This window comes from Neofelis nebulosa, chromosome 4 (assembly GCF_028018385.1).
Source record: "Neofelis nebulosa isolate mNeoNeb1 chromosome 4, mNeoNeb1.pri, whole genome shotgun sequence".
NCBI classification, from domain to species: Eukaryota; Metazoa; Chordata; class Mammalia; order Carnivora; family Felidae; genus Neofelis; species Neofelis nebulosa.
Window position 1 is genome coordinate 26,195,494 of NC_080785.1, and position 27,225 is coordinate 26,222,718.

The 27,225-nt window shown below is 36.9% G+C and overlaps 1 protein-coding gene across 5 annotated transcripts in view; it reads left to right on the forward strand.

The window, feature by feature from the left end:
- The window catches only part of GRM8 (glutamate metabotropic receptor 8), a 778,872-nt gene that overhangs the window by 614,898 nt on the left and 136,749 nt on the right, over positions 1-27,225 (forward strand). For all 5 annotated transcript variants that reach the window (XM_058724417.1, XM_058724415.1, XM_058724414.1 and 2 more), the window contains exon 8: positions 26,513-26,649. In XM_058724417.1, coding sequence (XP_058580400.1) covers positions 26,513-26,649 — 137 coding nt within the window. The remainder of the gene's footprint in view (positions 1-26,512; positions 26,650-27,225) is intronic.

A 27,225-nucleotide genomic window follows, 5' to 3' on the forward strand; every position in this document is an offset into this window, starting at 1 on the left:
CATATCCCACATTTCTTCAACTGCTCTATTACAGCCTGTGTGCTCTGGTTATGTGTTAATAGTTTTCTGACATCTGAAATCACAGCCCCATTTGAGCCACATGGAGTGCTTTTATCTCAAAGGGATTCAGCCTTAAATACAGATGGGCTTGTCGGCATGGTCTAGATGACATTTTTATAACCTATAATGTTCTTCAGCAAGATGTGGTTAATGATCCTTCACATCATCCAACCAGAGAGCCCTGGGTTCCTGGCGGAAGGTCGCATTCATATCACAGCTTCTGAGACTGCTCAATGCAAAGTTATTACAGGAGGAACTGGCTAATGAAAATGCAGGTATTGCTACATTATTAATTTTGCCATGATTGGTGTTAATATTATTGTCTCCTGTTTGTGCCCTTGTCATGCTACCTTATTTTAGCCTAGTTTTATCTTTTGCTTTTGAAACACCCACCTTGCTAGGCTCGGAGGGAAAGGAATGCCCCCTGCCAGTGCTTCCTCTTGCTTGGCTATAACTCCAAAATGAGCTAGTCCTTCTGGAGAATGACCTGCAGAAGGTTTATGGACCCCCTACTAAGGTAATGAGGCTATTCAGAAAACTATCGTGGGAGGTACATTGAAGCCAAGAGATAAGCCTGTGGAATACCTGTGATACATTGTCTCTAAGTCCTTTCTATTTCTCCTATACTCTTCTCAGGTTACTCTTCACTGGGCCTTTGGACCACACACTGCTAGCAATAAATTCAATAAATGGCTATTAAGCATCTGCTTGTGTCAGGCACTATGCCATGTGACAAGGGGAATATATCCTTACTTTGTACAGTTCATAATGTGTGAGACACAGATTTACTACATGGTCAGTAGATGTACTTCCATGCAAAATAAAAATTGATGTGATAGAGATGCAAGCAAAGTGCTCAAATGGCATGTGTGACAAGAACTTGAAAGATGATTAGGAGTTTGGTAATAGAAGAAAAGACAGACGTAGGTTTCAGGCTGTTTGAAGAGCTTGAGCAAGTTTGGGAGACTGGATGCTCTGCCTGGGGACTCTAGTGTGTAGTCCGAACGGACATTGTGCGTGAGACTCAATGACAAGTGAGGCGGAAGGGACAGTGAGGTCAGCCTAGAGTACAAAGGTGTGCATGGGGGTGCTTGCGATGTCGGGTAAACAAAACTGCCTTCATCCTATTGGCGGTAGGGAGGCTTTGGAAGTTTTGAGTAGCATGATCTGAGTAGTGTTTCAGAGGCATCACTCTGGTTGGTGGAGGATGGCGGGCCACAGTGGCCAATTAGAAAGTTCATGTGCTAGATCAAGTTTCAAAGGCTGTAGTCAAGGTATTGGAAAGAAGGAAAGATATATGAGAGAATTTTCAGAAGTTGAAGATCATGCTTCATGAGGAAAGTGAGATGAATATTCAGAGAAAGAAGGAGAATAATTCCAGAGTATCTAGACTGGAATGTTGTGGACATTCTGTAGTGCCACCTATAAATACAGCAGAGAAGCAGAGTTATGAGGCAGGTAAATGTCATCTTAGGCAGATGCTAATGGTCAGTACTTCACAATTGCTCTTTGGTCCTGCTGGCACTATTTATGGTTTCCCATGTCATTTTGTAGTGCCTTCTTGCCCACCCAGGCTGCCCTTTTAATACTCTGAACTACCTTTCCGGGAAAATTGACTATTGGGGCACCTGGGTGGCTCAGTCGGTTAAGCGTCTGACATTGATTGGCTCAGGTCATGATCTCGCAGTTCGTGAATTTGAGCCCCACATGGGACTCTGCTCTAACAGCTCAGAGCCTGGAGCCTGCTTTGGATTCTGTGTGTGTGTCTCTCTCTCTGCCCTCCTCCTCTCTCTCTCTCTCTCTCTCTCTCTCTCTCTCTGTCTCTCTCAAAAATAAACATTAAAAAAATTTAAAGAAACTGACCGTCCATATGCACCACACCGCCAGAATCCTGCACTGAGCTAATTAAAGATAATTATCCAGGGGCGCCTGGGTAGCTCAGTTTGTCAAGTGTCCACTCTTGATTTTGGCTCAGGTCATGATCTCACGGTTGTGGAACTGAGCCCTGCACTGGGCTCTGCAGTAAACGTGGAGCCTGCTTGGGATTCTCTCTCTCCCTCTTTCTCTCGGCCTCTCTCAAAATAAATAAACATTTTTTTTAAAGGTAAAATTACATGTGCTGATTAACAAGTTCATAGGTTAGCCTCTCAGAGAAGTCCTACTGCATTTTACGTGTAACCTTCTGCTTAATCCAAATAATGATGCCAGTCGTGGGAATTTTCTACCTTGTGCTGGAGCAGTAGGAAGATAACTGGAAGAGTCTGGGTCATATAAGGTGCATCATCTCTTTTGTTTATGAATGGAGTTGGCTCTTTATAGAGACATAACTGAGGGAAAGGAAAGTATGAGTAAAATCGAACAGTGGTATTTAGGCAATCCAGGATCACAAAACAAACAAATATATTTTAGCACCCGTTAACAGCTTATTTTCAAAATGGTAAACGTATCATTTCTTTTAAAATAACATATTCGTTTCTTTAAAAATAACATATTCATGTTACAAAAAGGAGCATGATGTAAAATGCTTCACTTTTTTCAATGTGTACTTCCGTCGGGCAAAAGTGTTGATTAAACCAAACATGAGGAGATAGGAGGAAGAAGGAGCTAATATTATAACTGTTAACCATGACCTACTTTTATAAAGATTTTCCATTTCTTTCACAGGTGCTTCCAGGTAAATTTGCATCATCAAACTTCAGGGGAATAATTGTTCATGTTGGATACTTTTGTAATAGAGGAATCATGTCCTCTCCTGCTGAAATGCAGCCACCTTAGGGGCAGACAGTAATGACCACTTGAAAGAGCATAGACTGCTGTAAACAGATTAAGCATAGAAGTGACATGGATTATGAGAGACTTTAGGGGACTTTGAGGCAGCTAGAACATAATTACCCAAATTAAATTTGGCCTAAACAACAGGCTAATGCTTCTTTTCTTGCCACACATCTCAGGGAGACATTAATGTTCTATGTCGTAATTTTCTATACAAGGAAAAACAGGCATTTTTGAAGAAAGCAACAATTTCTAAGCCATTATTGTATTGCTTTTTGGCTATTTGGTTTCTGGAAATGTCCAAAGTCTTTGTTTATTTATTTGTTTTTGTTTTTTTTGTTTAAAATTGTGATAAAATATATATAACAAAATTTATCATTTTCATCACTTATAAGTGAACAGTGACATTAAGCACATGTGCATAGTTGTGTGACCATCATGACCATCCATTTCCAGAAAGAGTCCTTTCTTTTGTTCCATAGTCATTTATGTTTGCATGATCATGTATATTTAAGGAACTGTGGTTTTCTTTCTTTTTTTTTCTTTCTTATTTTGCTCTTTTGGTAATCACAGCCTTTTCCCCACCCTGGATTTTGTGACTGCTTCAAAAATAGGTTCTCCGGGCACCTGGGTGGCTCAGGCTGTTAAGCATCTGACTCTTGATCTCAGTTCAGGTCTTGATCTCAGGGTCGTGAGTTCAAGCCCCGTGTTGGGCTCTGCCCTGGGAGTGAAGCCTGCTTAAAAATAAATAGATTTTCAATTCAAAATGTGTTTCTCTCAGGAGAAACATCTTCCTGAGAGAAACATAAATCATACATCCCACCATTCTCGATAGAACTGACCCCGATTTGAAAAACACAGGAATGCATGGCTTCTTTAGGATTGTGCTGCTAATGCTTTAATTATGAGCCAGTTATAATTCTGGCAATTTCTACTCAACAGTGTTGAGCTGACATCCTTCTGCTTCACAGCAGCTTCAGAGGAGGCTACTTTTCGAGCAATTTTAATTCTCCCAAATGTTTTTAAAATCAGTTTATTTCCTAAGCCAGTAAACATCTATCTTTAGATAATCTGTGTTGTGCCCCATAAAGTGAGCATAGACTAGGGCAGTGAGTCAACTCCCATGGTATTCCTTTGGAAAAGACTTTGGAGGAAGGATCTAGCATGTAGATGGGAAAACAGAGCACAACTTGATCAGTCTGTCTATTCATTCCATAAAGCACAATAAAATACCATCAACAAGAATTTTAGTGTCATGATTCCTATGAGTTTTGAATTAAAGTATTTATTTCCTCCAGAATAATGCATTTCCACATGCACACTGTTTACTATTATAGGTGGTGTAAAAATTCCATAAAGCTCATTTATAGACCCCTCAAGAGACTACGGAATTTAGGTGACTATCCGTGATGTGTAGATGTGAAGGTGCAAACTTTCCTTGTTGATATTATAACAATACATTGTTACACTTGTAGGCTCTTGCTGCACAGAGCATGGTCTTCAGATCAGCAAAATTTTCATCACCTGGGATCTTGTTAGAAATGCAGACACTTAAAGTACAGTCCAGACCCTCTGAGTTAGAATCTGCCTCTTAAAAATATCCCAGGGTCATTTGTGTGCACATTAAGCAGTGTATGCAAGGAGGGGAGAGAACAAAGTGTGTGTGTGTGTGTGTGTGTGTGTTTGCATCCTAGAATAAATCTTGGGGCTTTTGCATATTATAAAAATATTAGTGGTTATTCATAGACAGTTGGTTTAAATGTAAACTTCCTAAAAGGAAGTTATTTCCATCAGAATTTGAGATATGTGTGCCCTTTCACACAGTAAATCCAGATGAAGAAAATTTTAAAACAGACTAGTATGCAAAGAAATAAGCATGAGATTTTATGACCAAATAATTGGCAATGATGTAAGTATCCATCAGTATGCAATTGGTTAAGTAAATTTGTAATATATGGACATAATAAATGTATAGCCAATGAAGTTATATTAGTGGTCTTTATGTATTGACATGTAGAATTTTCCATAATAATTGTTAATTGAGGAAAGGAAAGATTTAAAACTGCATAGATAGATAGTATGACCTGATTGGTTTTTTTCTTTTTCTTTAAAAAAAATTGTTAATGTTTATTTTTGAGGGAGAGACAGAGTGAGAGTAGGGCAGGAACAGAAAGAGAGGGAGACACAGAATCTGAAGCACACTCCAGGTTCTGAGCTGTCAGCACAGAGCCCAATGCAGGGCTCAAACTCATGAACTGCAAGATCATGACCTGAGCTAAAGTTGGACACTCAACTGACTGAGCCACCCAGGTGCCCCAGTGATTGTTTTTTTCAATATCTGTAGACATATTGAGAAAGAATGTAGATCAAACAATAAGCCATGGTTGTCACTAACTGGTGATAGGTCACTAAATGGGCAAATATTTCCTTTTTTATTCTCCTCTTTTTCTTTCTTTTGCTTATCCCTACTTTAAAATTTTCTTTAGAGTATGAATATCTCTATAATGAATATTTCAAGTTAAAAAGTAAAAACATCAGCAGTGTTTTCTAAGACAAATATTCAATTCTTTTCATCTGATATATGATGATGTACTGCTTCCTCCTATTTGTGATGACAAAGATGGACAGTTACAGGAGTTTGGTTTTTATTTTATTTTATTTTTAACGTTTATTTATTTTTGAGACAGAGAGAGACAGAGAGTGAACAGGGGAGGGGCAGAGAGAGAGGGAGACACAGAATCTGAAACAGGCTCCAGGCTCTGAGCTGTCGGCACAGAGCCCGACGCGGGGCTCGAACTCACGGCCCGCGAGATCATGATCTGAGCCAAAGTCAGACGCTTAACTGACTGAGCCACCCAGGCGCCCCAAGAGTTTGGTTTTTAAAGGGCAATAAATAGGTGAAGCATGTCTTACTGGATATTGGCCCTTGGGTATAGTTTCCTTCTGTTGATACAACAGAATATGTTATGGACTAAGAAAATGTAAGCATTAATTTTTTCCCCTTTCCCAATGAAATAATCTGATTATTGGTTGTTGCAAAATAGCATTGCAACCTACCCTTTAGATTTGGTGTAACTGTTTCAGTAATGTCATTATCGCTGAGATAGTGAGGAACTTTAGAAACTAGTGTGACAGAAGTTAAATGTAATGGAAAATGAAAGCACAGAAATGTAGTTACAAAAGTTACATATTGTTGAAGATAAAAAATAATCAGGCACCCAGTTTTTGAAAGCTACTTTCAGTTATTAGGCTTTTGTTATTTTTTTCTAACCTCCCATTTTGTATTTGAATTTAATTAGGGTATAAAGAACAAATTAATTCATTATAAGGTAGCTAACAGGTACAGATAGAGTTTCTAGATGCCTTCAGATGATAGGAAAAGGAGTATACCTTCTGATTTTTTCTTTAGATAAAAGGGACTTGCAGGATCTTGCTGTCTAGTATATATTATATACACTATTCTCCTAGGCTATCCTCAAGGTTTAAAATGCAAAATATATATTGTATATATCTAAGTTTCTGAGGGTATTTTAGTCATAAAGTTAAGTGCTTCTATCAACTTCTTAGAGCTCAATTTCAGAAGACATTTAAATCCGAAAGCATAAAAGCATTTAGCAATTTCAAGGGAAGCAAAACAGAGCTTCATAAAATTTCCAAAGACCATTTTTGTTATTGTTCTTTTTAGACATTTGTTTTGGAACATATAGAACTTTTCCTTATGAATTAAACAAAATTGGGGGATGCCATCACCATTAATCTGGAATCAGCTTTCTAAAAGAGGAAATGTTTATGGTTTCAGTGGTGAGTTTTTTAAACCACTTCATCAAGGTATGATTAAGATACAAAAAGCTGTACATGTATACAACCTGATGAGTTTGGAGATAAGTATATGCCACTGAAACCATCACCATAATCAAGGTCATAAACCTACCCATCACCTCTGAAAGTTTCCTCTTGCTGCTTTTCATGCTTCTTTTTTCTTTTTTTTTTTTAAGTTTTTTTTTCTTTTATGGTAAAAGCACTCATAAGAGCTACCCTCTTAGCAGATTTTTAAGTATGCAATGCCACATTGTTACCGTAGGCTACATGTTGTACAGTAGATCTCTAGAACCTATTTATCTTGCATAACTGAAACTTTGCACTGTTTGACCAGTACCTCCCCATTTCTGCCTCCCTCCAGCCCCTAAAAACCACTGTTCAGCTCTCTGGTTTCTGAGTTTATGATATGTAAATGCTTGTATGTATTTAGGAAATCTAACGTTATTTCGATAAAGCAGAAACTTTCCTCATCTTATTACTAGAGTGAGTGGACAACTCACTCTATGAGTGAGCTGAATTGTTGAGCTGAATGGCATTAGTCTGATGCTCTGTCAGGTGTGTCTGTGATCCCAGTGTCAGCCAGTACAATGGAAGGGATCGGGTCTCTTCCCTATATGTGAAGGGACGAACAGATATGTCACAGGTGTTAAATATTTGGATATGCGACTTTACCTACTGTGCTAATTCTGGTAATGTGCCAGAGTTCTTAGGTAGAGGTATTTTTAAAATGTGAGATTCATAACAGGAAATTAAAAAAATATATATTTTCCTCATAGTTTATCTGATGTAAATTTTTTTCTGGTTTTGAAGGAATATATTTTGTCATGTACAGAAATTTTAGTTTTATTCATAGGAACAAAGTTGGACCTCAACATAAGGCAATAAAGCCCAAAGTAAAGGGTCAAGTGGGTTTAATGCTTTTGATTACTACATTTTCTTCAATTTGGTGGGATTCAACAGATCAGTTTCTCAATTATCTAAATACAGAGTGAAATGCAGAAATTTGATGTTAATTGTCAATATGAACATAAATAGCTATAAGTCATTAACTCTTTTCAAATGGGAATTCATATTGGAGAAAATGAAATACCAATGCGATTAAATTTTTCACACCCTTGATTAAATCAATGGAGGGGAAAGATAATTTTTTTAGTTAATTAGTAATTTGGCTGAACAACATTATTGATCTATTTTACATTCATAGACATGGCACTGAGGAATGAAACTATAACGATTATTGACAACATACTATGTTTTTCAAATGTTATATTTTCTAATCTTTCAGCCACCTTATGATGTAGATGATACTTCATTCAGAAGAGGGAACATGCACAGTGATAGTTTCTCAGAGATCTCATGGCTGTGGCATGTTTGATCCAAAGTCTTTGTTCTTTCTAACACCATACCCTTCTTCCTTCAGATAGCTCTTTGGTCATGACCGTCATATTTATCATTTAACATTCTGTCATGAAAAGTCAACATTAACATCACTGCCTTAAAGATAAAATCACTAATGTCTCAGGGATCATCTTAAGTAAAGGATAGCCTTATGTTTGTGCATATCTACAATGTCAAGCAATTACTAAGTGATGACGTCAATGGAGCTGATGATAATGTGCAGTCTCTCTGGATGGGCAGGAAGGCCAAAGGAAGAAGGTTGACATGAACCTGGTTCTAGCTATCTAGAGGAACCAGGTTAGGTTATAAAACACTGTCCTATACTCATTTTGAGCTTATACTCAGTAGTAAATATGAAAGGCAGATCTCTATGGAGCTTTAAGTCAACACTGAGATTAATAGTCTGGAGCTGAGTTTTGAAACACAAAGGGAACAAGGGAAATGAGATGTCAAGATTCTCAGTCTGTAGGATTAGGAAACCCATTCCAGTTGATGAATGAGAAAGAGGAAATAGGCAGTCTAGAGAAATTTCCAAGGCAGGGGTCAGATATTCCTCGTGACTTATTTTTTGTGGTGCTCTGGACTTGGATATGGAAATGCTAGGTGCAGTTAAAAAGAGAGACAGGTGATAATGGCCTGGGCATAGAACTGACTTTTTATTCCCCCAGACATATTCAGAACCACTTTAAAACACTTTACTTGTTCTTGATTCCTTAATTAGTTTTCAATCCAGTGTCTTTCCATAAAACAGAATTTTAGAATGGCAACAGGTTGTTTTTCTAACGGTCATGAATAATATACCCTCTTCTCTTTTTGAATGGAACCAAAGAATTTATTCCTAATTAAAGCAATTCCTAATTATAGCATTCCAGTGTAAGACTATAATAAATAATATACTGGCAGGAAAAAACCTCTATAAACATAGCTTTAAAGCCTACATTTCTGTTTTAAGGTAAAAGAGTTACCCATTTCTATACTTGTAATAAACACACTAGAAAATATGAGAAATTTATTCTTTTGTAATTGACATAAATGCTAAACTGGGCTATTTATAAAATGGAGACACAAATCCCTGAATAATATGGATATACTACATGTACCATATAGTTATTGGTTCAAAAGTTGTTTTTATTTTAATCAGAAAGATTTTGTCATTCAGGTGTTCAAGTAGCTTATATTTGCAGACCCAGAGAATATAATAGAAGACCCAGGAACATCAGTGCTAGTTATCATTAATTATTTTTTTTTCAGGTGCTAACATCTTTTAGACAAAAATAAGGCAATAATATTGGGGGTCTTCTCAGAAATAAGCTATCTGAATGACCTGATGGTGAATTGCTTTTTTTTAATTTTTATTTTTTAGAGAACCAGAGTAACTGAACTAGACTTTCCATTATTTCTTTTCAACTGTGTAGGAGAGAACATTAGTGTCAGCAGGCTCTGAGAGCTGCTACTTTTTTTTTTTTTTTACATTTATTTATTTTTGAGAGACAGAGAGAGACAGAGCACTAGTTGGGGAGGGATAGAGAGAGAGGGAGACACAGAATCCGAAGCAGGCTCCAGGCTCTGAGCCATCAGCACAGAGCCTGACACGGGGCTCGAACTCACGAACCATGAGATCATGACCTGAGCCGAAGTCGGACACTTAACTGACTGAGCCACCCAGGTGCTCCTGAGAGCTGCTACTTTTATCTGCTAATATCTGTGTATGTTAGCCATTGATATGAAGCGTAGTATTTACCAAAATATGCCTTTATTTCTTTTCTCCAGGTCTTCTGTCTTTCCCATATTTTAAGGAAAACAGGTTTTTTTTTTTGTTTGTTTTTTTGTTTTTGTTTTTAATAAAAATAAGGCAGTTGGGCAGGAAATGAAGAAAATAATAAAGAAGAACAGGTAGATTGGTATTCTTTTCACTAACCAAAGATAACCTTTTTTTAGTGCTTTTGTTTCAAAAAAATATATATGTATATATAGTCTATTCTATCTGTATATTCATCATCAGTCTCTCATCCATCCATCTATTCATCTACCTATATTACACATATATAGGATAAAGCAAGATGATGTTATAAGTTAACCTGTAACTAAAAAAAAAAATTAATTCCAGTATAGCTAACATACAGTGTTATATTAGTTTCCCCTGTCCAATATAATGATTCAACAATTCTATGCATTTCTCAGTGCTCATCGTGATAAGTGTACTCTTTAATCCCCATCACCTGTTTCACCCCTTCCCCCACACCTCCTCTGTGGTAGCCATCAGTTTGTTCTCTATAGTTAAGAGTCTGTTTTCTTGATTTGTCACTCTCTTTTTTCCCTTTGCTTATTTGTTTTGTTTCCGAAATTCCACATATGAATGAAATCATGTGGTATTCATCTTTCTCTGACATATTTCACTTAGCATTATACTGTCTAGATTCATCCATGTTGTTGCAAATGGCAAGATTTCATTATTTTTTTTTATGTCTGAGTACTATTCCGTATATGTATGTGTGTGTGTATGTGTGTGTGTGTGTGTGTGTGTATAATCTCTTCTTTATCCACTCATCTGTCCATAGACACTTGGGCTGCTTCCATAATCTGGCTATTGTAAATAATGCTTCAATAAACAGAGGAATGGATGTATCTTTTCAAATGAGTGTTTTCATATTCTCTTAACCTGTAACTTTTTAAAAATTAAGACATAATTCACACTCCATATAATTCACCAGTTTAAACTATACGATTTAGAAGTTTTTAGCTTATCCACAGGATTGTGTGACCATCATCAATACCTAATTCCAGAATATTTCATCACCCCAAAAAGAAACCTTATGCCTTGTAACAGTTCCTCCCCATTCTCTGCCCCCTCCAGCCCCTGATAAACATTTAGACTCTATATATTTACCTCTTGTGGATATTGTACATAAACGGATCATACAATATGTGGCCTTTTGTGACTGCTTTCTTCACTTCCAGTGATTTCAGGGTTCATGCAGATTGTAGCATCTACCGTCCTTTTCATGGTTGAGTATTGTATGAATAGATCACATTTCATTTATCCATTCATCATAATGTCCATTAGGGTTGTTTCCACTCTTTGGCTATTGTGAATAATGCTGCTATAAACATGTATGTTCAAGTTTTTGTGTGAACAAATGCTTTCAGTTCTCTTAGGTATATACCCAGGAGTAGAATTGCTGAATCATATGGTAACTCTATTTTAACTTTTTGAGGAATCGGCAAATTCTCTTTCACAGCAGCTACACCATTTTACATTCCCACTGGCAACATATGAAGTCTCCAGTTTCTCCAAAAGCTGACCAACATTTGTTATTTTCCATTTTTAAAAATATACTCATCCTAGTGGCTCTGTATAATCCTTTTTAAAGCTTAAAAATATGCTGTTGAATCTAAATTAATAATATGCCTTTCTATTATAATTTTAATGGCTACATGGTATTCCATTGTATCCATGGGTCATTATTTATCCTTGCCCTGATTGAAATCATCTCATATTGTTTTCATTTTTCCTATAATAGAGAACACTGGACTAAAGATTCATATATTTGTGTCCATTTAGGTTATCAACTTTTTTCCATTACTTGAATACAGAAACAATAGTACAGTTGACATGTTTATAATATGCCTGCCCATATAATATATCACCTGCCCATATTTATGGCATAAATTTCTATTATTGGATCAAATAATAAATGTACTTTAAATCTTGAAAATTTGCTTCCAGCATGGTTGTATCGACTTAAATTTTTATCAGCAGAACATGAAAGTGTCAATTTTATCCTACCTTCATCTATAATATTTATTCTTGGACCAAATGGGAGCATTATTATCCCATTAATGTCTTTTTTTACTACTTAGTTGGAACATTGCATATATTCTCACTGTAACGATTTATATCACAACTGTTTGTATTCTCCCAGTTGTGCCACAGTGTTAAAATTTTCTTATATGCAAGAGCTCCTTGCATATTAAGAATATTAATCCCTTGTTACATTTCTATAAGTTGATTCTTTTAAAAATTGTTTGAAATTCAGCAATTTTTAGGTTATTAAAATTATCAATTATTTCCTTAATATTTTAAATATGATGTCATGCTTAAAAGACCATTTATCATTTCAAGATTATAATTTTTTATGTAATGGAATTTTTTATGTAATACAATTTTTTGTGTAATGATAAAAACTTTTCGTTCTCTAAATTTCCCTCTGACGGCAGCCTTGGCTATATACTTCAGGTTTTGAAATATATTGCTACCTGTATGTACTACTCTATAATTTTAGTTTTAGTTTTCTCTTTATCTGAAGAGTTAGTTAACATGAGTGCTTAATTGTTTTTTCTAAATCTCTAGGAATTTTTTTAATTTTTATCTTCCTTGGTGTTGTTTTAACTTTTCAATCTTTTTAAAGCTGTTGCTAAGGATTTTAAGTTTTATTGAATAGTAGTTAGAGAATATGAATTAAGATTTATGATAATTATCCATATTTTATTTTGGGCAGAAATAATACTGTTGTAAATGTTTCATATGTATTTGAATGTACAATATCTTATTTAATAGTTATTGTTTTTATCTGTTTGATAGGTCAGCTTCGGAAAGGGATATATGAAAGTCAGACCATACTTTTTAAATTTAGAGTTTTTTATTTACTTATATGTTTTACTGTTTCTTTTAATTATGCTCCAAATTGTTATGCATGCAGCATCAAATGGAAACACCTCTAATCACCATGGTAACATAGACAATTCACATCTATCACAGTGGCCTAATATACATTGACAGTTTGTGTAATTAGAGAAAATCAGGTCCATTATACATAAATGATGTGGTATCCTTTCTTTAATTCAATACACAAATTATTGTCAAAAGTGAGTAGCCCTCTCCTAATTTGATATTTTATCCATTTTTTAAGCACTGGTTCCTATAGAGTTGTCTGTATTTGATTGGCTCATAGTAATTCTGCAAATATTAACAAAATATTAATTCTGAAATACATGGAAAGGTGGTACATTAATGACATTTCAAACTAAAACCTGAGATAAAAGAACAATTTGACACTGAGCAAGAAATGAAGTAGTGACTCATCTGGTAAGAGGTGAATTTTAGCCTTATTTTACTCCTCCAAAAAATCTTCATGATGAAAAACTGAATAAGCTTCTTGGCTTAAAAATATGTGATCCTAATCCCAGACAGTTATAGCTTATAAACTGGGAATTCTGACAGAAGTTTGACTAATATAAAATCTAAAAATATACAGAAAAGCTGCTTTGGAGAACTGGGTTGAGGCAATTCTGTATATGACCCATTTTGTTTGGGTACATAAACCTATAGGCAGGATTCATATTCCCCAAGGGCATAATAACAAGGCTAAGTATAGCATTCAGTTAATTCACAGAATTACACAACAGTTGAAGCCCTTTCAATAGACCCTTCCTTTAAACATATTTTTAAATGTGAATCTCTCCTTTTTCTTTTCTTTCATTCTTTTATCTATTACTTCTACCTGTCCTTCCTTCTGTTCCCTTACTCCCTGTTTTCCTCCCTCTCTCTCTTCTCTCTTTTTCTTTCTTCCTTTTGGCTCCCTGATTCATGATACATGCTCATTATTAATCTATGCAAGGTCAATTTTCATTTATTTAGTTAGTTGCTGGCTATTTCAAGGGATGTAATTAGCATTTATGAAAATACTGCCCTGCCCCGCGCCCCCCCCCCCCTGCAAAGCTAGGATTTTGGCAAAAAGCTACACTCAAACATATATTCCCATCACCAACTTATCCCACACCCCCATCCCTCCTGAACAATCAGTATTTCTACCTTTTAAAATGGGTTTGTCTTGCTTATATATTCCCAAATAGCACAAAATGTTAAGTTTTAATCATTTATACCTTTGTAAAATATATTTTTGGTACTTACTTTTTTCCACTTAATATTATTTTGCCAAAGTCCATCTATATTTATGATCGTCTCTGTAGTTCATTCATTTTGACTGTAGTATTATTTTCCATTGTGTGAATATTCCATATACCACAATTCATTCACTTTCTTGAGGGTATCTGGGGTGATTCCAGGTGAGTTCTACAAAACATTCAAGGAAGACATTATTACAATTTTATATAAACTCTTGCAGAGAATAGAGAAAAAGGGAATATTTTCTAGTTTATTCTCTGTGGCCAATATAAACCTGAAATCAAACCAAAAAGGACATTCTAAGAAAAAAAATTACAGCTCCACCTCACTCATGAGTATGCATGTAAGGATTCTAAACAAAATATTAGCTGATTGAATTCAATGGTTTGGAAAAAAAAATTGAAATCAAGTTGTATCTGTACCAAGTTTCCATGACATAATATTGAATATATATACATGTAACTCATTACAATAACAAATTAAAAGAAAAAAAAGATTATCACAAAATATGCACAAAAGACATGCCTAACATTAAAAGTGCATTCATGATAAAATTATTAATACATTTATTATAATGAAAGGAAATGTCCTAAACTAATAAGACGCACCTATAAAATGCCTATATCAAACATAATCTTAAATGAGTAATGTGAGAAATATTCTTTAAAAAATGGGAGAAGTACGGGGCACCTGAGTGGCTCAGTTGGTTAAGCGTCTGACTCTGGCTCAGGTCATGACCTCAGGGTTCATAGGTTTGAGCCCCGCTTCATGCTCTGTGCAGACAGCTCAGAGCCGGGAGCCTGCTTCAAATTCTGTGTCTCCCTCTCACTCTGCCCCTCCCTCTCTCTCAATCTCCCTCTCTCTCTCTCTCAAAAATAAACATAAAAAAAAACCTCTTACCAAAAAAAAAAAAAAATTAGAAGTACAAGAATGTTCACTATTGTCACTTCATGTCAAAATTGTATTGAAGATCCCAGGTAGTGCAATAAGAAAAGGGTGGGGCAGAGTTGGAAGTATAAGAATTGTTAAGGGAACAAGGAAATTATAACTCTTTGCAAATAACATAATACTTCACATAGAATTTTTTTAATTTAGCTATAAATCCTTAGGTATAAGAACAGAGTTTTTCAGAGGTTTTTCAACCTTAAAACTATTTTAACATTTTGAACTGGATCGTTCTTGATTCTAGGTGGCTGTCCTGTGCATTGTAGGATGTTTAGTAGCACCCCTCGTCTCTTCCAGCTGTCACCCGTAGCACCTCTCCTCCAACTGCAACAACCAAAAATGTCTCCAGACATTGCCAAATGCCTTCAGTTGAGAACCTCTGGGCTAGATATGAGACTAATGCAGAAAAAAAAAATCAGCTGCCTTATATATACTAACAGCAAAGCAGTAGATAATATAAATTTAGTAGTATCATAGAATATTAATTACATAGGAGATCTGCAAAAGATGGTTAAGTGCTATGAAAGGGAAATGATAAGGCTATGTTAAAATTTACAAAAGAAGACCAAAACAACTAAGAGACAACTCATGTTCATGGATAGGAAAATATTCTAGAGATATTAAATTTCCCCCCGTTGATTTCTAGATTCCACATATTTTCCAAAAATCTAACCAGAATTGTTCATGGAACTTAAGATGGTTCTAAATTGTATGCAGAGGAGTGTCAGAACACTTCTGAGAAGAGAGAATAAGGAGTGCCGACCCGCCGCACCAGCATCAGTCTTATTATGAAACTTTAGTCATTTATATAGTATGATATTAGGTCAAGACAGACAGATGAATTAATGGAGGAGGAGAGACGGACCAGAAAAAGACCCACTTCTCCATGTAACTTAGGTATATCCAGTCAATTGGAAAAGGAGAGTATTGCTAAAAACTGATAATCAATATACGAGAAAAGTGACATTTCCAGCTTCACCCCACCAATCATCTATGGGTGGATTAACAATGCAAATGTGAGAAACAAAATTTTAAAAGTCTTAGTAGACATTCTTAAAAATTGACAAATTTGCAAATTTTGAATCTAGATGGCAAAAGTATCTTTCTTTTCCAGCAACATTGGACTAGACAGTCAGAGACCTCCTCCTAGCACAGCAAATTTGAACAGGCAGGACTGTATGTACTCAAAAACTTCTCTTTCATAAATGTATTCATCACTGTTAAAGATACAATGATTAATTAATAACATAATGGAATTTATGCGTACAAATAAGTATATATAAGGTATTAAATACTCCTGAAAAGAAACAATAAAGATCTTCAGTTGCTCAAGGTAAAGAAAGGTTTTCTGCATCAGAATGAAAATATACTGAATTCAGAATATTGCAATACACTGGTTTGTTCCCAAATTCCCCTTAAGATGCATTTATCTTGCCTAATTATTAATTATCCTTTTCATCTTTTCCCTTTAATCAAACGTTTGATATTTTAATAGTTTCTGGCCACTTTTTTTTTTAAGAGATTTTATTTAAACTTCCTAATTTGTCTGCTTCCCTGAGGTATCTCTAAATAATGGATCTTTTCTTATTTTGAAAGTTCAATAAGCTTATTTGAAGACTACCAAAGCAATTATAGATTGTATTTCTATTTCTCAAATAGTGTTCATTAATGATAATGACACTTTGCATTCTTAAAGCACCTTTAATGCAAGGATCTTAAAGACATTTCCACAAGAGAAAGTGCCGTTGTCAGTTTAATTTCTTAATGAAAAATCAAGAAGGAAGGTTTGGCTGAGAGACTTAGAAATGCTATTCAGCCATGTTTCTTGTCCTATTTATTTCATACACCAAAATAATTAGTTAAAGAAAATAATTTTCAACACAAAAAATTGAAAGTAGGCATGTATTTTTCATACTTTTCTATTTAGTTTTTATGAAAACATCCAATTGAGTGAGTACTTTAGCCGAGGTAAATGAACATGGAGGCTATACAGTGAAAATCTGGAGTATGGCTACACATCCTGGATTCCACCTTAATATTACACATGTGCACTCTGCATTGATCAATATTAACTCTAAAGGAGAATCTGAAACAAGTTACTCATCCATGCCAATATCTTTGATATTCAGTTGTAAAAATCTGTATTGTCCTTAAAGCTTTTGTAGTGATATGAAGGGAAGCATTTGTTTCCACATTTAACATAGCATTAGTTATTCATTTACTATTGACTGATAACCCACTTTTCTAGAAATGGTATATTTATAATTGCTATAAGAAATAGACTCACACACTGTAATGGCTCAAGGAGAGAGGTGTGTTTTTTAGCTGGATGAATGGGTTACTAGTGCAGACCTTCTCCAAGAACCCGCGCAGGAATCCAGGCTGTTGCAAGCTCTGCCATCTTTAAGCTGTAGCTTTCCCAGTTGCCCGGCATGGTATTTCCATTCTAGCCAGTCAGAGGGTGAAAAGATCATAGAAGACCACTCCAGAGGCTTTTAATGAGAGGCCAGAAGTATCGCTTGTGTTCACGTTCCATTGGCTGGAGCTAATCATTTGGCCATACCTAACTACAGGGAAGAGTGGAAATGTAGCCGAGCTATGTTCCCAAGAAAAAGAGAAAATGGATGTGGGCGCTCAGCCAACAGTCTGTGCTACACATATAGTAGTGAATATAATGTAAAAATGCTCCACAATCATGAAGCTTACAATCTGACAATATGTAAGTTAAACAAACCACATGTTTATGACATTTGTAAGAGCTTTGAAGGAAATAATGTGTGTAAGAGTGAGTGATAGGGAGAGGAAACAGGCTAATTGGGGTGTGGTGATCTGACAGAACATCTTGATGTGATATTTGATCTGAGATATAAATGATGAGAAGGAACCAGTCGTGTAAAGATTCAAGTGGGAATAATATTGGAGAGAGAGAAAAAGAGAGAGGGAGAGAGACTGAGAGAGAAAGAAAGAAGGAAACACAAAAGTCCCGAACTAAAGCAAACTTCATGTGTTTGGACAGAAAACCCAGTGTGGATGAAGTATAGAAGTGAGTAAGATTGGAGAAATAATAAGGCCTTCAAAGCCATGGCAAACATTTTGTGTTATACTCTAAGTGAAATGGGAAGCCACTACATGATTTTAAGAGAAGCTATATGATATGATTTGTGTTTCAGAATATCATCACTCTGGCTGCCAGGCAGAGACTGGGTTGTTTGAAATCCTGGATATGTTTTGGAGATAGAACCTGTTAAGCTTTTGTTTGTTTTTACTACCAAAACATTTTGGATCTTATTTTAGGATTTTATCTCCAGATCTGGCATCCACTGAGCCAGACTTTGGTGGACCCAAGCCTCTTTAGGGGAGAAACTAGTCAAGGGGGTTCAGTTTAGTTCAAGTGGAGGCGAGCAGGGTTCAGTGCATTTGAAGTTGAAATGGAGATCAGAAGAGTTCAGCAGTGTACTTCTCCAAAGCTTCGAGGGTTAGGGCAATGCCTGCTGAAATGACTTGCCTTTTAAAACTCTCCTGTTTGATATGGATGGTTATGGAACACTTGAAATATGACTAGTCTGAATTACAATGATCTGTAGGTATAAGGTATACACAGAGTTTTGATGATTTGCTATGTAAAAAAATGTGAAATACCTCATTAATATTCTTTATATTGGTTACATTTTGACATCATATTATTTTGCATATATTGGGTTACACGAAATGTATGACTGAAAATAATCTCATCATTTTTCTTCTACTTTTTTAAAACTTCTTTAAAGAACAGCTTTAGATTTCCAGAAACACTGGGCAGATAGTATAGATGGTTCTCCTATTTCAGCCCCCTATACACAGTTGCTCCAATTATTATTATTTTATTATTATTATTATTATTATTATTTGTTTTTGAGACAGAGACAGAGAGAGACAGAGCATGAGTGGGGAAGGGGTGAAGAGAGAGGGAGACACAGAATCCGAAGCAGGCTCCAGGCTCTGAGCTGTCAGCAAAGAGCCCGATGTGGGGCTCGTGAACTGCGAGATCATGACCTGAGCCCAAGTCGAATGCTCAACCGACTGAGCCACCCAGAGGCCCCCAGTTTCTCCAATTATTAACATTCTGTATTAGTATTGTACATTTGTTACAATTAATAAACCACTAATGATACACTGTTATTAATGAGAGCCCATACATTCATTCTTTCTGTTTTGCAGTTAGGTAAGGGTTTTAACTTAGGTTTTGGCTTGATTGAATAGATGGGCAGTTGTTAGCTACTTACTAGGAGAGGAAAGACTGTGAAGGATATGTTTGGATGAAAAAGAATTAAATGTGTCTAGATGCATGAAGTTTAGGATTATTATCAAACAATCAATGGAGTTGGATAAGTCTGCAGTCAGGGATAGATGTATAAATTTGAGACTCATCAGTGGAGGTATGAGGTTAAATTTCAAATTAAAATGATGTGAAGGGGTGCCTCGGTAGCTCAGTCAGTTAAGCATCAGACTCTTGATTTCGGCTGAGGCCATGATCTCATCTTTCCTGAGATTGAGCCCAACGTCCGGCCCTGTGCTGACAGTGTGGAGTTCTTGGGAGTTCTCTCATTCTCTCTCTCTCTCTCTCTCTCTCTCTCTCTCTCTCTCAAAATAAACAAATAAACTTAAAAAATGGTGTGAAGAGTTAGCAGGAAATAAGACAATGGAGAGAGTGAGGACAACTCAGCTAAAAATTTCTGTTTTACAGTTAAGGAGAGTGGATAAATGAGGCAATAACGTCAATAATGGAGTTTTTGCTTGCCTTTTTTTTTTTTTTTAAGATGAGAGCTATTAGAACTCATTTGTAAACTGAATGGAATACTATGGACAGTCTAAATCTGTTGATGTCAAAGGAAGAGAAGATATCTGTGTACGTGAAGGTGCATGGAGAGTGAGCCATGAGGTCCTTGCACCAGGAGCAGGGCATGCCTGTGACTGGAGGGATGTGTCCTCAGTAGGAGGGAGGTTAATATGAGTGTAGATGCAGGTACCTCATAGGTTTTGTGGCGGAGTTATGAGGGAGTTTTTGTCTGACTGCTGCTTTTCCTCAGTGAGAAAGTATGAGACCAGCTGAAGTGACAGGGGGAGGGAGGTGTTGGGTATGGGAGGCATGAAACAGTCTGTCATCCAGAGCAGGGAGGTGGACTCACTGGCAAAGTGTGGAAGGACTGCAGAACAATGTTGACTGCACACTTCGGCTCTGAGGTCATGAATTTTTTTTTAATTTTTTTTAATGTTTATTTTATTATTTTTGAGACAGAGAGAGACAGAGCATGAACGGGGGAGGGGCAGAGAGAGAGGGAGACACAGAATTGGAAGCAGGCTCCAGGCTCTGAGCCATCAGCCCAGAGCCGGATGCGGGGCTCGAACTCACGGACCGCGAGATTGTGACCTGAGCCGAAGTCGGACGCTTAATCGACTGAGCCACCCAGGCGCCCCGAGAGGTCATGAATTTAAAGTAAGACCAGACGGCAGGCTGGGACTAGATGAAACAAGTGAGGTGCCTAATGTGCAGCATTTAGGGAGGCACTCACTCTCATAGTTGTGCTTGAGGCACCTGACCTGCCTCAGTCTAGTCGTGGCCTTGCCAGACATTAAAGCTTTATGATTTTCTCAAACAATATTCAGCTGCTTGAATATAGGTGAAGAAGTTATACAATTGAGTTCAATCATCATGGGGGGGGAGTGTAATGACAAATTGGGTTGATAAATGAATCAATAAATTTAGGGGATCATAGAATTGTCGCAGTGGGGGTGGAAGGTGGTATCCAGGGAGTGAAAGTTGGGAGATGAGGCAGTTCCTGGCAAGGACAACTTGTAGACTGTGATCATGATAGCAGGTGGTGAGATACATGACAGGGATGACCACTGGAAGTGAGGAATGCCTCCGCTAATGCAGAGGCCAGGATGTTGAGTCATCCAGGTGGATGACGAGACCACCAAGAATGATAACAAGAATAGGGATGGAAAAGGATACGGAGTCAGATGCTAAAGTCTTCAATGAATAAAGGCTAATTGATATATGTAAGAGTAATATGACTTATTCCTAAACAATTAACATATAATATGATTCTAATTCAAAGGCATAGGTCTGTTTATTGATTGTAATAAATACTTGATAAAATAAATCGGATAAAGAAAAGGTGAGCATGAATAATTGAGATTCTGTTGAAAATTGCTATTTCCTATGGCATTTTGGTCAATGACTTAAGTCTCACATATGCATTCTTCTAAGGGAGCCAACGCTCACTAAATCAACTGATTTCATTTTTCACTTTCTCATTTTTTTCGTGCTTACCTGGTAGTGTAGGTTGTTATGAGAAGGAAAATGGATAAAGTTTTGTAGCAAGAGGGAGGAAGGAAAGTAATAAACATGACAATAAGCTGAGTGGCTTACACTTATAAATATATTTATAATATTTGCCCATAAAGACGAATGAATTATTCTTGCATTGCATTTGGCATTGTGGAAATAAGCTAATGTAGATCAAGGAAGCATAAGTGTAGGCAAAGGAACGGATAATGATGATGATAGCTTCCATTTATTGCACACCTATCGTGTGCCAGCCACGCATTAAGTGCTTTACATACATCATCTCATGTAACCCTCGTAATAACACAGGGAGGTGGAGGTTATTATGCTCCCTTGATGGTTGAGAAAACAGATTTAGTGAGGGTAACTTGCCCAGATCACGCAGGTAATTGGCAGAGCCAGAAATCAAACTCAGTCCCCGAATCCCAAGCTTATAGTCTTCCCCAGAACAATGTTCAACAGAGCCAACATTTGCAAATAAAATCTTCATTGGATGTATCATTTTTTTTCCTACAAAAACATATCGAAGTGCTTGATATGCCTAGTAATAAAAATAGATAGTTTTTTCCAATGCATTTCTTATTGAGCAGAAAATATTCCAGGAGATATATAGACTTCTGAGAGTGGTACCTGACAAGTAAAAGTTACCTCACAGCTCCACATTGTTTGTTTCCATTTCTCTGCTAGTGCACATCACTGAAAAAGTTTTTTAAAAAATTAATACACTTAATATTTTCTGAAATAACTAAGTCTGGGGGATGAAGTCTGGGAGATGTATATCTAAATACATGTATATCTAAATGTATTTCTTACCTGTGTTGTTGGCAAATCATAATAAAGTGATCGATGTATTGAGATCAATGTATTTGTCATTTAAAATTTTCTTCTGGACAAAATGCCAGCTGTTTCAGGGGTGGTCGGATTCATACAAAGGATATTTTAAATTTCTTCTTATAGAAATTAGTAAACAGCATGGCCCCTTGTAGCTATCAAAGGTGTTGTTGGTTACATAAACCACAGAACCAGGGTAATCATTTGAGACGAGCCAATGTGTAATGGAATCATTCTTTCTGTGAAAGGGTTGAAGTAATTCAACTGCAAGCCTAGCCCCAGATCAGAAATCAGATTAGTAGAACAAGTTGCAAGAGTGGTTTCTAACATCAGACTGATAACAATGTGAAAGGGACTCATTTGGCCCCTTCCTTAGTGACTATAAAAGATGAGAAGTGACATGCATGCGTTTCATAATGTTATGGAGAGAGTAAGTATGGATTTACTTGGGATCATTAGTGAGGGTCTGATTTATGCTTTACTCTAATTTATTGATTGCTCACTCGGTATGAAGCACTGTATTTGGTTCAGAGCCTACAAAGATTAGAGATACACTCTGCCTTTGTTAAGGAGACCTCCTTTGTAAGGAAGGCAGAGGGTCTACCCAGTGTTGTGCACATAATAGGCTCTCAGTAAATGTATGTCGAATAAATGTTTTGAGTGGGTATAAGGGTGAATAGTAAAAGTGTGTGGAGTGTAGCGAGTAATATGTTAGAGCAGGATAGCATGCAAAGAGGCACTTGGGCTTTTGCTCCAGGTTTAGAAGATCAAGCTTCTTTAGGTGTGACCTTTGAGCCACATCTTGGAAGGAATTATATAGAGAAGGTATAGGAGGAAGGAGGAAGTGAATTTATGAATAATAACGTATACAAAGACAGGATGGTAAGAAGGAGCATGGTGAATTTAGAGAACTGGGTTTTAGGTATAGGTGGCATTCTGCTGAAAGAGGAGAACTAGTGGGGCACCCAGGTAGCGCAGTCAGTTAAGCATCCAACTCTTGACCTCGGCTCAGGTCATGATCTCGTGGTTTGTGAGTTCAGCCCCACGTCAGGCTCTGCGCTAATGGTGCAGAGACTGCTTGGGATTCTATCGCTCCTTCTCTCTGACTCTCTCTCTCTCTCTCAAAATAAATAAATGAACTTAAAAATCTTTTAAAAAAGAAAAAGGAGAATGAAGATTAGTGAGGGTGACTTGAGGAAAGCCATATATGATCACTGAGAAGTTCCTATGTTTTCATATGGGCACTGGGTCTCATACACAGCATTGCCATAAAACCATAAAGGAGATAATAATAAATACTTATATAATACTGTGTACTAAATATTTTACATATTTTAACTCACTTAATCGGCATATAGTCCTCTGAGATAGGAAGTACTATTAGCCATTTTAAAAATGAGACACATGAAATACAGGGAAATTAAGTAACTTACCTGAGATCATACATCTAATTAATAAGTGACGGAGCTGAGGTTTGAAGTCAGTGATCTGGCTCCAAACCCAGCACTCCTAGCCATTTTAGTATATTACCTCTTAATACAATGTCAAGTTCAGTGTGGGTTGTTGTTAATGGTATTTGAAGTATTTCAGTTAGTCAATTATTATTTTTGTGATAATGCAGCTCTCATTTATTTGCTTTCTGATAGACTTTCTCAGGTTGGAGAAAAGAGATGTAGAAACAGCTGACGTACCAGGAATTATATGCAACTCAGAGTACATTCATGAGAACGTGTTACATGAGTGGCTTCCTTCTACCTTTGGTATCATCATGGTTAAAAAGATTGAGACTGCTGTTGTAGAAGATTAGAGGTCATTCAGTAAGGGGTGTAACATTGGGGATTTTAGTTAGAGAAGTCAAATAGTCCTTTATTCATGAAGAATACGGCATGATAACTTTTTGACGTGGTATGTAGATGTCAGGAATTGTTGATGACGTTAGTGTGAAATCCATACAGATATGTATTTTTCCATCCAGGAATCTCTTTCCCATTTGAATTTCCATTATCCTCTGTCTAGATATCACTTAAAGAATTTTCAGCATCCTATCTATTCCTCTGCATTGGTGCATACTGGAAATACTGACGGGGTGAATAGTAATCGTAATAATAGTACCTCATTACCCCATGCATTGTTCTGTGCACTTGACAGGTATTTGTTCATTTAATTCTTACAACACCTCTATGAGAAAAGTGTCACTATCACCTCCATTTTTCAGGTGAGGACACTAGGATTTAAGGGTTAACCTGCTCAAGGTCACTAGGAGTTCTGTTTTGGTGATCTGAGGTCACTGGGAGTTCTGTTTTGGTGAGGCATGGCAAATGGGTTTCTGCTTGAGTGTCTAAGGAGTAGCTAAGATAGTACCAGTTGATTGGACAGCTCCTATTTTATTCCAATTCGTCATTTCTTTCTTGATTTATATATAAAGCCATTTCCCATATGAATTAATAATAATAATTTAAATGCATACAGCTCTTCTAGGACTTCAACACATGCTCATGTTCATTGTTAAGTCCCCACGTGACACTGAATAGAAAGAGAGATACAAAGTCTTGGAAATAAATGGGGAGGTGGAGTTCGCATGGTCATGTAGCTCTTGACTCTCAGACTAGTGCTCTCTCCTCCATGCTATACCATCTCTTGTGGCCTTAGCAGTTTTGCAGATGCTAGGTATCTGTGATCCTATCAGAGATTTCATGCTGTGTCCAATTTTATAAACATTCCAGATAACAGGAAATTGGGCATCTCTCCATTAAACACTTGGAAAGTACCCTAATGGCTGCTGTGTGACTGTGGTTGTATTTATTTGCAACTTATTGTCTTAAGTCATCGATGTTGTTTGATAAGTTAAATGTTTTAGAATTTTGTGATTACTGGCATTTGTTAAAAATTCTGCAGGTAAAGAACTCATTATAAAATGGAGCATAGAGAGTTGATATATGTAATTATTCGTAGTGTATATTTTGGGAGAGAATAGGAAAAGAGATAGCGAGAAGGAGACACTTTGTAGCACAGCATAGAAATTAAATCCAATATGCTATGACAAGCAAATCAGGGAGAGAAGACAGTCACAAAGAAAAAGGATTGGTGTTAGGTGAATTTGTTGAGATAGCAACGAGTAATCCAACAAGATAAAGCAGGGAAATGGGCGAAACTAAAAGCTGTTACAGAACAGGAAGTTCTATTCAGATTGTGAGGCTACGCAGAATAAGACATGGCAGTAGCAATCCCTTTCTACTGTTTTTTTTAAATATTTATTTATTTTGAGAGAGAGAGAGAGAGAGAGAGAGAGCTAGAGAGAGCATGAGCGGGGGAGGAGGAGAAAGAGGAGGAGAGAGAGAATTCCAAGCAGGCTCTGTGCTGCCAGGGCAGAGACCCAGGTGTGGCTCAATCTCACGAACCATGAGATCATGACTGGAGCTGAAACCAAGAGTCGGTTGCTTAACTGACCCACCTGCCCAGGCGCCCCACCTTTCTCCTCTTAAAACCTGTGATTATGGGGCACCTGGGTGGCTCAGTCGGTTAAGCATCCGACTTCGGCTCAGGTCACGATCTCGCGGTCCGCGGGTTCGAACCCCACGTCGGGCTCTGGGCTGATGGCTCGGAGCCTGGAGCCTGCTTCCGATTCTGTGTTTCCCTCTCTCTCTGCCCCTCCCCCGTTCATGCTGTGTCTCTCTCTGTCTTAAAAATAAATAAACGTTAAAAAAAAACTGTGATTATGTAACACTTAATAAGTGGAAAAGGAAAAGTGAGCAGAAGCTATTAAGAGAAAAGTTGAAAGCTACTTAGAGAAACGAGAGTTTAGAATATACTTGATCTCTTAAGTCCTGCTACCCTGCCCCAGTGAATTGGGGGAACTTTTACGATCCAGGACTTGCCAGCCATCACTGTCTTGCCCATTGAGAGGTTCCCAACGATGGCCCACACTGATATACTCGGGTAGAGATAGCAGAAGCAGAAGCTTAGAAGAGAAATTGAATGGGGAACTGCTTCCGAGAAGAGTTCAGGCCAGACTGAAGCAAAACTCCAGGGAATTTGGCTAGGACGTTTTCCTGCCAGAGTTTGAGTTGCTGTTTGTAGTTCATGTTATATAGTAGGTGTTATGCTTCAGGACATTTACACTCTTCTCTATTGACTGTCATTCTCTGCAGCGAGGATGGAATATTCAGCCTATCAACTTCTATTTATTTAACTGTTATGTACATTGCCTAACTTGGATACTCACCATTTACTTTCTAATGTGCATAATAAAGCATGTCTTCTCCCTGTATGTACGTCTGGGCTTCTTTTTGTGTAGAAGATATTATGCTATCAGGAATGACCTTGTATGGATTACAATCTTCGTATCTCTTACTACACACAATATATTTTTATCTACCATTCTTTCTTAGAGAAAAATAAGCTCAGTGGGCTATCTTACTAAAACTTTATTAACATTGTTTTCTAAACATTTATAGGTAGTGCTGGGACACCTGTCACTTTTAATGAAAATGGAGATGCTCCTGGACGTTATGATATCTTCCAGTATCAAATAACCAACAAAAGTGCAGAATACAAAATCATTGGGCACTGGACCAATCAGCTTCATCTAAAAGTAAGTATCAATATAAATTTGCATTAATGGATATAATTCTCAGATAGGCAGGCTTTATTTTTAAGTTTATAATACAAATTTTGTTAGAATTGATTCTTATAATTAAGTTTTCAGAAAATGTGTGATTTTATCCTTCTTTCAACTTGGAAATGTTATGGAAAATCTTAAACGTCTGTAGAGAAATCTAGTATCTATAGGAATTTAATGAAAGATCTCATTTCCTTTTAAGTGACTGTATTAGGGAAATTTTGTCCTTTTTTGAAAGACTCACTTGTTTACGTGTTGGTACACTCTGTGTGTGTGTGTGTGTGTGTGTGTGTGTGTGTGTGTGTTGTGGTGGGGAGGAATGACAGTGTGCCATGAATAAGTTTAGGCTTAAAAATAAGTATATTTTACCTTTGCCACATCAGATATTGAGACCTTATGATCATGTCTGATTGATGGAAGTGAATCATGACCTATATTTACATTACCTCTTTGAATAACAACATCAGAGAAAGTTAATGTACCTACAGGTGATGGTCAGATCCTTTAACAGCCTTTTGGGCTGCCTGCTGTCCCTACCTACCTGGCGTG